At 44.8% G+C, this 13,817-nt stretch overlaps 1 protein-coding gene across 5 annotated transcripts in view; it reads left to right on the top strand.

The window, feature by feature from the left end:
• The first annotated feature begins 288 nt into the window (after positions 1 to 288).
• ZBTB44 (zinc finger and BTB domain containing 44) overlaps positions 289 to 13,817 on the top strand; it is a 123,269-nt gene continuing 109,740 nt past the window's right edge. For 3 of the 5 annotated variants that reach the window (XM_068240388.1, XM_068240386.1, XM_068240390.1), the window contains exons 1-2: positions 289 to 504; positions 2,355 to 2,472. Coding sequence is in view for 2 of the 5 variants with exons in the window: in XM_068240386.1 (XP_068096487.1) it covers positions 2,448 to 2,472 (25 nt within the window). In the remaining 3 variants the exon portion in view is untranslated. The remainder of the gene's footprint in view (positions 505 to 2,354; positions 2,473 to 13,817) is intronic. The other 2 variants (XM_068240389.1, XM_068240387.1) reach the window with 1 other exon arrangement.

A 13,817-nucleotide genomic window follows, 5' to 3' on the forward strand; every position in this document is an offset into this window, starting at 1 on the left:
CCAGCTTCGCAAGCTGCCTATAGTACTACTAGCGATGATGAGGGCGGAGTTTCCTGATGTATAGCATTGGCGGGTGCGAGTCTAACCAGGGTGGGCGGGGCTCTATACGTGTAACATTTTTCAGGAGGCGCCTTCCATTAGAATGGGCGGAGCCTGACAGTCCTGTGAGCTACTCACAGAAACTGTGTGGGGAGGAGTGTTTCTGGGTGGGCGCAGTTTGAGCTGGGCAATCTAGCTATGTACAGTTACAGAACTGGGCGGGGTGTCCCTCTACTCCGCCATGTCGCGTGTCTCCAGGTAACCAGCGGCCGCAGCCAGTCTCCTCCTCCGGCAGTACGTCACACGTGGGCTGCCCCGCCTCTTGTGTCCGGGGCGCGGTGCATTGTGGGACACAAACAATCGGCGGCCGCGCTCCTCCTCCTCCCGCCAGAGCCGTGTGTGTGGAGGCCGCCCCGGAGCGCCGGAGACTGGAATCCGGGGAGGAGACACGTCACGCTGAGGCAGGTGAGCGCTCCTCCCTTTTTCTTATAACCCGACAAATAGCCCCAGGAGGCTCTGCGGCCTCCCATCCCCCACTTCGTAGTGGGTGCTCTGCGCGCCGCCAGTCTCGGGTGTGTGATGTGTTTTGTGCCTTGTTCATAAGGGCCTACGTTCACATAGGGCTCACACAAACCCTGTATGTGTTTACAATTCCCTCACTTCCTACAAGGTTCCTACAAACCTTGTGTATATCGTAAATACACCTTTATTACTCATGTCTCATGTATATACAAAGTGTGTGCTTTATATAAAGTTTTTTTTTTAATAGTTGATTTATTTTTTAGAGCTTTTTACTAAGTATGATCTTATAGTCTAATAAATATTTAAGACAATAGGCATCTGAAATGAATAATTCTGGTGTCCATTTATGCAAAAAAAATGAATTTGCCTCCTTAAAGTCAATCTGAAACAACGAGAAATAAAAGTTTTATACTTACCTGGGCTTCCTCTAGCCCCCTCTGCGCAGATTGCTCTCTCGCAGCCATACAAATCCTCCTGGATACTCTGGTAGCAGCCCCATTCTGCACAGCCAGTCGGGCACACTGCCCACTGCGCTCCTGTCGCTGGATCTGCATCTGTGCCGACTGGCCCTGAAGAATGGGGCTGCTACTGGAGGATCCAGGAGGTTTTGGACAGCAATGAGGTAGCGATCTTTGCGGAGGGGGCTGGAGGAAGCCACAGGTACGTATAAAACTTTTATTTCCCGTTGTCTCAGGTACACCTTAAAAAGTTATTTGCAATTGAATACTTCATAGGGAAATTCCATTCATGTGATTGGTTGCTGTTTCAACAGTTCTTCAATGACAGCATCCTCTGCAACTTCTAGGTTTGGTATAGGCTATAATATTAACTATGCCTAAAACTATTCGGCCAGTCGGAACGCTTCAGGTTGTAGAGGGTGCTGTGATTGGAGAACTATTTCCTGTAAGGTTTCCCACTGGGTCACCTGAACCGGTTTAGCACCCACTTTTGCTTATTAAGTGACCACACAAATCCGTTTAGCTTCATGTTCTTGAATTGCAGATTAACAGTACAATATTTATTAGCACCCCTTTGTGAATACAATAGTTTAGGCTGGTTCAGAAGGACATATTAACCAACCGCCCGGCGTCTCGCTCAAATGCTTTTCTGCAAAAGCAAAAAAGCATTTGGCAACTTCAGGTGGCAATTCACATTGTTTGATTTTTGCTTTGCAATTTAAAGCGGAACTGAAGAGTGGCTAAAATAAGTGTCACTTACCTGGGGTTTCTGCCAGCGTTCTCCAACCGATCTGTGCCCACGCCATTTCAAAATTATCCTGTGTTACCCCGCCGTGGCTCACTTTCATTTCACACAGTGGGTGTCGGCCCTGGCCGCGCGCATCCTCATTCACGCTCCCGTTGCAGTAAGAGATTTTCTCATACTGCGCCTGCACAGGACGCTCCTGCCTACGGGAACGCGTATTAGGACATGCGTGGCAAGGGCACAGTGGATGTCTACTTAGAAGTCAGCTTCCACGGCGTGAAGAAAAGTGATCCACGGCTGGGGAATGGAGGATCGGTTTGAGACGGCGAGGGCACAGGTCGGCTGCAGGGGGCTGGCAGAAGCCCCAGGTAAGTTAAACTTTTTTTTTAAGCCACTCTTCAGTTCCGCTTTAACCTCCCTGGCTGTATTGACGGTTATGCACGTCAATACAAAACATGCTGGGAACGGTATTGACGTGCATACACGTCAATACTCTCCTGCACTGTATACTAAAACTTTGCTTGACACATTTTTGGCAAGTTACAGGGAAAAAAAGGTTATGAAAATTAATTGGATCACTCTTTGCACAGAAATCCTGGGGAAATTGAACGCCAGGGAGGTTAACCCCCAGGGGCGGGAGACAGAAGCGCCGTGGTTAGCCAACATCCAGGAAAAAAAACGAGATGACAGGAAACAACGCAAAGGAAGGTAAACAATTGTGCCGGCGGCTGTCTATTTGAATGGACATCGATTAAATGACGAGCGCCAGGGCTGTTATTTACCACCGTGTAAATGTCCGTGTGAACAGTCCCAAATTAAATATATAATATTGCTTTTATAAAAAATACTATACAACAAATAATGTACAACTGATCTTTACTTGAAGCAGTTACACACAGGCAGTATAGAGCTATACACTTGCAGCAGTTACACACAGGAAGTTTAGAATTATACACTTGCAGCCAGCAGTTACACTAACGCAGTTTAGAGCTATACAATTACAACAATTATACACAGGCAGTTTAGAGCTATACAGTTGCCGCGGTTGCGCACAGGCAGTTTAGAGCTATACACTTGCAGCAGTGACACACTGGCAGTATAGAACTGTACACTTGCAACAGTTACACACAGGCAGTATAGAGTTACACACAAGCAGTTTAGAGCTATACGTTTGCAGCAGTTACACACTGACGGTATAGAACTAATCACTTGCAGCAGTTACACATAGGCAGATTATGGTGCCAATACATGGTACATTTTTTTTCATCCAATCTTACCATTTCTATGTAGTATAAGGATAAATTAAGTGCATATACTGAAATGATAATTTAGGCAGCACGCTTATAATACATAGACATGGTGAGATTGGATGAAAAAAAGTACCATGTATGGGCACCATTAGAGGTATACACTTGCAGCAGTTACATGCAGGCAGTTTAGAGCTGTACACATGCAGCAGTTACACACAGGCAGATAGCATTTATAAAAATACTATACAACAGATAACACGTACTATAATACGTACTATGCAGCTATGTAGTGCGCATGCACAGATTGCTCCTGGCCGTGGGCTCACAATCAAGGACGCGCAGTGCCTGCGCAGTGTTCCCCCAACCCGGAAATAGGTTCGGGGGAGCATTGCATGAAACCGGTGAGCTTCGGTGGGCATGCCTGCAAGCTCCTCCTAACCTTTATGGGCTAAGGCATCCTTTGAGGGTCTATTTCCACTAATATACTGTGCTTTTGGCATCCAATTTTGCATATGAATTGACAGTGAATTGGAAAACGCATGCATTTTATTTTTTTTGATGTGCATTTTTAATGAAAATCTTCATATCTGATTTTGAATCTCCATAGCTACATGACATCACTGTGACCAAACAGGAAACGGGATGAAGCATGTTATATTTGCAGATGTGAAAATTGGCATACAAAATCTGAAAACTTTAATTTGCATGCAGGACCATTGACCTAATCACGATTTGCAAGTGAAACAATGCGGAAATCTGCAGCTTGCAGTCCATATATTTTCTACAATGCATTTGGAAAAACACATTTAGGCTACTTTCCCACTAAGAAGCTTCGTTAGGTGCTACGTTAAGGTCGCATAACGTGCACCTAACGCAACGCATAGTGGGGTTGTAGCTGGACGTTACATTGAGCCGCGTTAAGCGGCTCTTCACACGTCCTGTGATGCGTACTCTTGGACGCATGCGGCATCACATGGTCCCGCCAGCCAATCGCCGCACAGAGCGGCGCTCCAGGAAGTAAACACTGCACGTCACACCGTGCAGTGAATATTAATTAGCCATGTGGCTGGCCGAGGAGGAGGAGGGAAGACCTCCTCCTCCAACACTGCTGAGCATGTGCGCACAGTCTAACGCGGCTTAGCAGCGCATAACGCACAGCATGCAGCACATTCAACTGACGTCCTGCGTTACAATGTAACACAACGTGGGCACAGTGAACAGCCCATTGATTTTTCATTACTGTGTGATGGGCTGCGTTACAGGCTGCACTAACGTACGCCTGTAATGTCTCACTGTGAAAGCAGCCTTAATGGAAACTACTCCATTGAACTGCATTGATTTCAGTTTTTTATTTTTTCCAATAAAAATCTGATCGGGTGTGTTGGAAAAATCAGGTTGATTGCTTTGAAAATTGAATGGTGTATGGTAGGTTTGATAAAATAATCTAATAGATCAAAAACTTATAAAAATATAATTAAAAGGTTGAATTGTGTATAGCCACTAGGGATGATCAATGAGATGCAAATTCTTCTGAAATTATGCATTTTTTTTGTAAATGTACACAGTTTTAAAATTGACCAATCAATTCAAACCAGGTTTAAATCGATTGGTCCATTTTCAAGCTGCATATAGTTGCATAAAAATTTGCATAAATGTACATCAACTCTGCATATCTCTGATCATCCCTAATGGCCCACCTTAAGCCTTGGACTCTGAACAAGCCTGCAGATTATTATTATTATTATTTAGTATTTGTATAGCGCCGACATCTTACGCAGCGCTGTACAGCATATATATATATTGTCTTGTCACTAACTGTCCCTCAAAGGAGCTCACAATCTAATCCCTACCATTGTCATATGTCTATTATGTAGTGTAAGTACTGTAGTCTAGGACCAATTTTTTAGGGGGGATCCAATTAACTTATCTGTATGTTTTTGGGATGTGGGAGGCAACCGGAGTGCCCGGAGGAAACCCACACAGACACGGGGAGAACATACAAACTCATTGCAGATAGTGCCCTGGCTGGGATACGAACCGGGGACCCAGCGCTGCCAGGCGAGAGCGCTAACCACTACGCCACCGTGCTGCCAGATCCGATGTATCTGACAAGATTAGCTGTGTGCTTGTTTCAGGTGTGATTTAGACTCTACTTATGCCGGAATGATCAGCAGGACTGTTTAAAAGGAAATAATTATGGCAGCCTTCATATACCACTATTTTCAGGTTCCCTTTTAGGCCTTGTTCACATTGCGTTCCATTCGCATGTCCGTCCGCATTGGGCAGTTCTTTTTTTTTTTTCCCGACTTCCGGCACTTGGGTGGGCAATTCGTTTTCGTGCTCAGCGGTTTTCTAAGAGTTTTTTCCAAGCGGTTTTGTAATTCACTCCTTGACGCAAGTTAGGAAGTGAACTCTTTGACCCAGAAAATAATAAATACAATGTATTTATTTTTTAAAAACAGTCGCTACACAAAGCGATTTTGTGAGCGTTTTGCGTTTCTTCTATACTTTACATTGAGGCGGAATAGCCTCAAAAATGGTCCACGCGCCGCTTTACTAAACGGACAGCGCACAACCCGCGCTGATTTGAACATTCTCATAGACATTCATTGCACAAGCGTTTGGGCGATTTTAAAAATCGCCCGGGTGTAAAAAAAACCAAAAAAAAAAAACCAAACACCTGCAGTGTGAACAAACCTTCAAAGCAGCAGAGTCAGCCATACTATATCAGGGTAAAAACCACATATATAAGTAGATAACTACTTGCTCTACTTACATAACAATGTATTGTACTGTCCATGTTTTGATTTCAGTGAATTTTCATATAGTAAATAAAGAGAATTATTTTCCACCATTTGCCATCTTGATTCCCTCTAACTGAAGCCAACACTGATGTCATTTCCTCCCTTTTTCCCCACTAGAATCTGAACTATCATAGCTGGCTTGCTTTGTAAACATATGAGCACAGCAAGATTTCAGCCTTGTGTCACAAGGAACTGCCCTCAACCAATCAGTGAGGAGTGGGAGGGGTGATGACAAGGTTGCTTTTCATCGGTAATGTACCAAATAGAGCCAGTCTGACTGAGATAAGATTTATTACAGCAAAAACATTTCTGATTAGATTAGAGTGCTTGCAATGCAGGGTGATGCTCCAGGCTGCATAATGAACAGTGCATTGGGTAAAAGGAATTTTTGATTTTGTGGCTCATAATCCCTCTTTAAAGAGATGGTTAAGCAATCCTGGTGCTGCAACCTACGAGTCCCACTTTCTCTGTTTTTTTTTTTTTTTCTTTCTTTCTTTTTCCTTGCGTTTGAAAGGACTTCCGAGGCGAACTTAAAAATCTTATTTTTCCCAGAACGTCATTTCGGACAGCACCCCTGGATGAGACTTGTCTCCCTCCCCACTGTGGACAGGAAACTGTTAAAAGAAGAATTTGCATAAGCAATAGGCAGCCACATATAAGATACTACACCTGCCACAGTACCTCAGTTTAGTTTCCTGTCCCAGACGGGATGCATGGGAGAGGTCTCCAGGAGTGCCATCCATGTCAGGCGGCAGGGGCAGCGTTTTCCAGGGCTCCAAGCAGCGCTGTTCAGTGTACAGTCGGAGCCCTGCAGCGTGGAGGAGGCTTCTCCATTGAAGGCAGCAACTTTATGCGTGCAGGTGCGTGCATTGGAGAAATTTCACTTCCGGTTAAACCGGAGGTAGTCACGCGCTGGCGTCCCGCGTGATCTGAAGTCTGAGCCGGGCGGCAGGGGCCGCGGCGGTGATTAGGAATCAGCATATAGCTGATTCCTTAAGGTAAGAAGCTGATTAAGCATATGCTTAGCCGGCAGGGGCCGCATGCATAATAACCTCAGGCTTCTTCCAGCCCCTTCAGCTGTCTCAGTCCCTCGCTGCAGCCCCGGTCCTCCTCTGTGTCCCTGCTGGCCGGCCGTATGGATCGCAAGCCGCCGGTGGAGTCAGCTTTTCTGCACCTACGCGTCTACGTCATCTGATGCATACTGTGTCTGCACTGTAGTTGTACGCAGTATGCGCCAAATGATGTGGGCGCATGAGCAAGATTGCCCGCGCAGGAGAGCCGGTCCCGTCGGCGGGTTGCCATCGTTGCGGGTGGCCAGGGTGGACACTGAGGACTGCTGGAGCTGCGGCGAGGGACTGAAACTGCTGCTCGGGGCTGGAAGAAGTCCCAGGTGAGTACAAAATAGATTTTTTTAAGTTTGCCTCGGAAGTAACAGAAGTGGATAACAAACCTGCAGTAGACAATTAATAGAAAGTAGCACAGGCAGAAAGGAAAGACCTTGGACAAAAGAAAAAAAAATGGTTACCAGGAAAAATTCTTCTGGGAACAATTGTTAAGGTGGCCATACACTGGCCCGATTTGCACCCGTTTCGACAGCAGATTCGATCACTGGGATCGAATCTGCTGCCAATCGTTCACGCTACACGCCGAATTTCGATCCATTCCGTCCGATCCCGTCGATCGCGCCGTGTGGAAAATAACCGTCGATCGCCCGCGGGTAAAGAGCGCATCGCTAGCGGCGTTCGAGTGCCCGGCGACCGACGTAATAGAGCCGCATACATTACCTGCTCCGCCGGCGCGACTCCCGGGTCTCCGCTCTTCTTCTCCGCTCTGGTCTGGTCTCCGGCATGCTTCCCTTCTTCCTGTCCCGGCAGGAAGTTTAAACAGTAGAGGGCGCTCTACTGTTTAAACTTCCCCCAGACAGGAAGAAGGGAAGCATGCCGGAGACCAGAGCAGACCAAAGCGGAGACGGAGAAGAGCGGTGACCGGGGGCAGTCGCACCAGCGGAGCAGGTAATGTATGCGGGGGGAGCGGCGGCAGCACCACCACAACAGATTGTGATCGGTTTCAGGCTGAAATCGGTTCACAATCTGTTTGCCGTAAAGGTAGCCATACGATCCCTCTCTGTTCAGATTCGATCAGATAGGGATCTGTCTGTTGGTCGAATCTGATGGCAAATCGACCAGTGTATGGCTACCTTTGCGGTTGACAGTTTTTTTCAACAAATGTTATTATTTGGCAGATGCAAATCTAATGTACTGCAGCTTAAAGCCTCACACACATACGATGACTGTCACCTGGCAGGGATTGTGAATCGATCTCTCAGTTCGGCTCAAGTCTGTAGAGACACCTTGCTTGCCTCCTGGATAAAAATTGTGTTCGGGTGGATACCGCCAAGACATTTGACACTGTAGAGTGGTCTTTGCTTTGGCTGGTCTTACCTAGATATGCTTTCAGCCCAAATATAATATTATGGATTAAATTATTATATCTTGCTCCTGAGGCATTGGAATGATTACTTTTTCCTTCCTGTGTTCTTGAGGAACATGGCAAGGATGTCAACTTTCCCTGCATCTGTTTGCTATAGTTATCTAGGCTTTACCTATATGTATCAGATCAAACCCTTTTATCAAAGGATTGCGGCTGGGTGATGCAATAGAATAGAGCTTTATGCAGATGGTATTATATTATACTTGCAAGACTGGTCTTTCCTTTGAGCTGACATTCAAACTTTTCACAGTTTTCTGGCCTATGTATAAATTGGCAAAAGTCTTCCATTTTAGTATTTATCAGTATTCAGGAGAGTTCACTGTGTAATAAACTACAAATAGTGGACCTCTTTAGATATTTAGGAATTATTATGACTAGCGTCCACTCTGATTTGCTGGAAGGAAGTTCCAGAATTGGTCTCAACACCCTATTAATGTGGCGGGCAGGATAAAATCTGGTCCAGGTAAATATCTTGCCCAAAAATCCTATTGACCATTGAGCTCTCCATGGTGGTTATTCCTAAATCCTTTTTTGCTAAAATAAACTCAATGATGACTACATTCATTTGGGTTTGAGAAAGGGCATATATGTTCGATAGACTTCTCTCCCGGCGCCAAGAATGTCAGGTGGCCTGGCTTTACCAGATTTCTATGGGCTTGCTGGCCAGCTGCGTTATTTGACTTTGTGGATCGATACCAACTCAGACCGACCTATCTCAGAAGAATTTCTTGCACAGTACAGTGACTTGCAAAAGTATTTGGCCCCCTTGATGTTTTCCACATTTTGTCATATTACTGCCACAAACCTGAATCAATTTTATTCGAATTCCACGTGAAAGACGAATACAAAGTGGTGTACATGTGAGAAGTGGAATGAAAATCATACATGGTTACAAACATTTTTTTTAAATAACTGCAAAGTGGGGTGTGCGTAATATTCAGCCCCCTGAGTCAATACTTTGTAGAACCACCTTTTGCTGCAATTACAGCTGCCAGTCTTTTAGGGTATGTCTCTACCAGCTTTGCAGATCTAGAGACTGAAATCCTTGGCCATTCTTCTTTGCAAAACAGCTCCAGCTCAGTCCGATAAGATGGACAGCGTTTGTGAACAGCAGTTTTCAGATCTTGCCACAGATTCTCGATTGGATTTAGATGTGGACTTTGACTGGGCCATTCTAACACATGGATATGTTTTGTTTTAAACCATTCCATTGTTTACCTGGCTTTCATGTTTAGGGTCGTTGTCCTGCTGGAAGGTGACCCTCTGCCCCAGTCTCAAGCAGGGCTGTGGAGTCGGAGTCAGGGCAATTTTGGGTGCCTGGAGTCGGAGAAAAATGTACCGACTCTGACGCCTAATGAATTTAAACTGTAATTAAAATAGAAAATATTATAAAATATACTATTTCTCAGATAATAGTCATCATAAATAATTTATACATACAGTAATAGCTGTGCTTAATCCACAAAAATGAAATAAACCAATCAAAATTAGTTACTTGTGCTGCTTCAATAAAGCAGTCCCCGTATTTTTAAAGTCCGATATACACATCTGATTGTGACTGTATATATGATGTGTACACAGGAATCTCTTATATGTACGAAATAACATCTATGCTGTAAGTATAAAGCCTGATGTGTAGCCGTGTCACTAATAGAGATGGTCAATGAGATGGAAATACAGTAATTCTGCGTTGATTCGGATTTATGCAAATGTACGCACTCTCTTTGCTCATGAAATCAAATAATTTGATATAGCAAGGAAATGAACAGCGCTACTTAAAAACAGGCAAGTGCCTACCTGCAAAAGAGTGCAAGCCCCACTTGTGGGATATAGTACACACCGAGCATACACATGACCTGTCTACCACTGGAGGAGGATGTTAGTTTCCTGTAACAGCTTGCATGCAACCTATTAAGTACTCGTCCCTCCCACTGCGAAGAAGTCGATCCTCCATAGGAGGGGCCTAACACTAACTAAATCCTAACCTATGTATATGCATAGCCTGGGCCAGTTCCAAAAGATTCGGCACCGTCTTGGTAAAAATAGCTCTTTATTCCATATCAAAAATTAAAATAGAACAGCATGGTGTATGGCAGGACAGCGACAGCTCCGCTGTTTCGGGTCATCTACCATTTTTCAAGCTGTAAAAGCACAACATCCATGGATGGATGTTGTGCTTTTACAGACTCAAATCACCTGTGCACTCTCAGGTGTCTAGTAAAGTCCAGTTCCAAAAGAGTCGGCACCGTCTTGGTAAAAATAGCTCTTTATTCCATATCAAAAATTAAAATAGAACAGCATGGTGTATGGCAGGACAGCGACAGCTCCGCTGTTTCGGGTCATCTACCCTTTTTCAAGCTGTAAAAGCACAACATCCATAAAGGGTAGATGACCCGAAACAGCGGAGCTGTCGCTGTCCTGCCATACACCATGCTGTTCTATTTTAATTTTTGATATGGAATAAAGAGCTATTTTTACCAAGACGGTGCCGACTCTTTTGGAACTGGACTTTACTAGACACCTGAGAGTGCACAGGTGATTTGAGTCTTGGCACGTCATCTTTTTCTGATTTTTTTTTTTCCCCCATTGGTGCATTCCATATACAGATTTGCGGATTGTATGCATAGCCTGGGTGCGGCTAATCAAATAAAATTGAAAATTACGCAAAAGGTGGATCAGCGCAACACCAGACCGCCTCCGAATGGCCTCCAATCAGAGGTGCGCTGAGCCCCCCCAGAAACTACAAACGCACCTTGAACCCAAACAGAAGCTCTGCATATACACCAAAAGCATGGCTGTTAAGTGGGAGCAGCTGACCAAAAACAAAATAAATTAGTACATAGCAAGGAAATGAACAGCGCTACTTAAAAAAAAATTGAAAATTGCGCAAAAGGTGGATCAGCGCAACACCAGACCGCCTCCGAATGGTCTCCAATCAGAGGTACGCTGAGCCCCCCCAGAACCTAACACCCATGCTTTTAGTGTATATGCAGAGCTTCTGTTTGGGTTCAAGGTGCGTTTGTAGTTTCTGGGGGGGCTCAGCGCACCTCTGATTGGAGGCCATTCGGAGGCGGTCTGGTGTTGCGCTAATGAATTTGATATGTTGTTAAAATTTGGTTTGGTGACTAGGTATTAAATGGTACCTGAGAAGGATGAAAAGTAAAGGTGTGTTTTTTTTTTTTTTTTTTTATACATACCTGGGGCTTCTTCCAGCCCGCTTCAGGCTAATCAGTTCCTCGCTGTCCACCTCCACCACCTGTATCTTCTGCTATGAGTCCTGGTAATTCAGCCAGTCAGCGCAGTCCGCATGCCATTTCCACAGCCAGGAGCGTTCTGCACCTGCACAACAGTGCTGCGCAGGTGTAGTACGCTCGCGGCGGAGTGTGTGCATGCGCACTACGCCAGACTTGCTCAAGTGCCTGGACTCCTAGCAGAAGATCCAGGTGGCGGAGGAGGACAGCGAGGGACTGATTAGCCTGAAGGGGGCTGGAGGAAGCCCCAGGTATGTATAAAACTTTAATTTCATCTGTCTCAGGTTTACTTTGTTACACAGTAGTACTATACTCTACATATGCACTGTCCACAGAGCTGCAGGGAATCCACTGAGAATGTTGTGCACATTGAACACAGAGGTGTTGTCTATCACCCATAAACCTGGTTCAGATTGTGCATGAAGAATGTGTAATAAAGGAAGAATCTCCTTATTCCCCTGCAGAGTACTCTTGCATGTACCCACAGTTACATTGCCTAGGGCCTGATAGATGTTCTTTGTTCCGGCCTGTACCTTTTACAAGTACTCTTACCAAAGACTAGTTTTAGTCTATGACTAAAGGCAATAAATATGGCAGTCTCCATATCCTTCTCACTTCAGTTGTCTTTTAAAATTCCTAAGCGTTGGCAGTTAAGAGACGAATTTCATGTTACATACTTACTTTCAATCAACAAGATTGTAATATGCAATTCAGAGGAGTCTGAGTCGGTGGAATCCTAAACTGAGGAGTCGGAGTCAGTGGATTTATGTACCGACTCCTCAGCCCTGGTCTCAAGTCTTTTGCAGACTCCAAGGGGTTGTTTTCCAAGATTGCCCTGTATTTGGCTCCATCCATCTTCCCATCAACTCTGACCAGCTTCCCTGTCCCTGCTGAAGAGAACCACCCCCAGAGCATGATGCTGCCACCACATTTGACAGTGGGGATGGTGTGTTCAGAGTGATGTGCAGTGTTAGTTCTCCGCCACACATAGCGTTTTGCATTTTGGTCAAAAAGTTCCATTTTGGTCTCATCTGACCAGAGCACCTTCTTCCACATGTTTGCTGTGCCCACAACATGCTTTTCTGTTAATAGTTTTCTTCTTACCACTCTTCCATAAAGGCCAACTTTGTGCAGTGCACGACTCATAGTTGTCCTATGGACAGATTCCCCCACCTGAGCTGTAGATCTCTGCAGCTCGTCCAGAGTTACCATGGGCCTCTTGACTGCATTTCTGATCAGTGCTCTCCTTGTTCAGCCTGTGAGTTTAGGTGGACGGCGTTGTCTTGGTAGGTTTACAGTTGTGCCATACTCCTTCCATTTCTGAATGATCGCTTGAACAGTGCTCCGTGGGATGTTCAAGGCTTTGGAAATCTTTTTGTAGCCTAAGCCTGCTCTACATTTTTATCCCTGACCTGTCTGGTGTGTTCTTTGGACTTCATGGTGTTGTTGCTCCCAATATTCTCTTATGCTAGGTACACAGAAAATTGTATGGTGTATACCTAGCATTAGACAACCTCTGAGGCCGTCACAGAGCAGCTGTATTTGTACTGACATTAGATTACACACAGGTGCACTCTATTTAGTAATTAGCACTCATCAGGCAATGTCTATGGGCCACTGACACACTCAAGGGGGCTGAACAATTACGCACACCCCACTTTGCGGTTATTTATTTGTAAAAATTGGAATCGTATGATTTTCGCTCCACTTCTCACGTGTACACCACTTTGTATTGGTCTTTCACGTGGAATTCCAATAAAATTGATTCATGTTTGTGGCAGTAATATGACAAAATGTGGAAAACTTCAAGGGGGCCCGAATACTTTTGCAGACCACTGTATGTGAAAGCTCATAACCTTCTGGCGTATTTGGAAAACGTTATATCTCAACTTGTGAGTGAAGGTACAACACTTCATAAACTTGCTGTAAGAGTGTGCGTTGAGAGTAAGCGAATACATGTGTGCTTGACTGTACCCCTCGGTGGTTCAATTCTAAATATCCAAAGTTGGCGACATTTCATGCGGCAGTTTAACTTTCACATTTACTTGATAGTGGTAATGTTCGATCCTTTGAGACAATTCGGGCTGCTTTTGATTTGCCCCCACAATTTTTCTTTAAATATTTTCAAGTGAGGGACTGCCTAAGAGCACAATTGGGAACTGCGCCATTTTTACTGTCACAATATCCAATTATAGGTATTCTGTGAAAGCAATGTATGGGAAGCCTCATTTATTTATTTATTGTATTCCTAATTTATT

The sequence above is a fragment of the Hyperolius riggenbachi genome, chromosome 6 (genome assembly GCF_040937935.1).
Source record: "Hyperolius riggenbachi isolate aHypRig1 chromosome 6, aHypRig1.pri, whole genome shotgun sequence".
NCBI lineage: Eukaryota > Metazoa > Chordata > Amphibia > Anura > Hyperoliidae > Hyperolius > Hyperolius riggenbachi.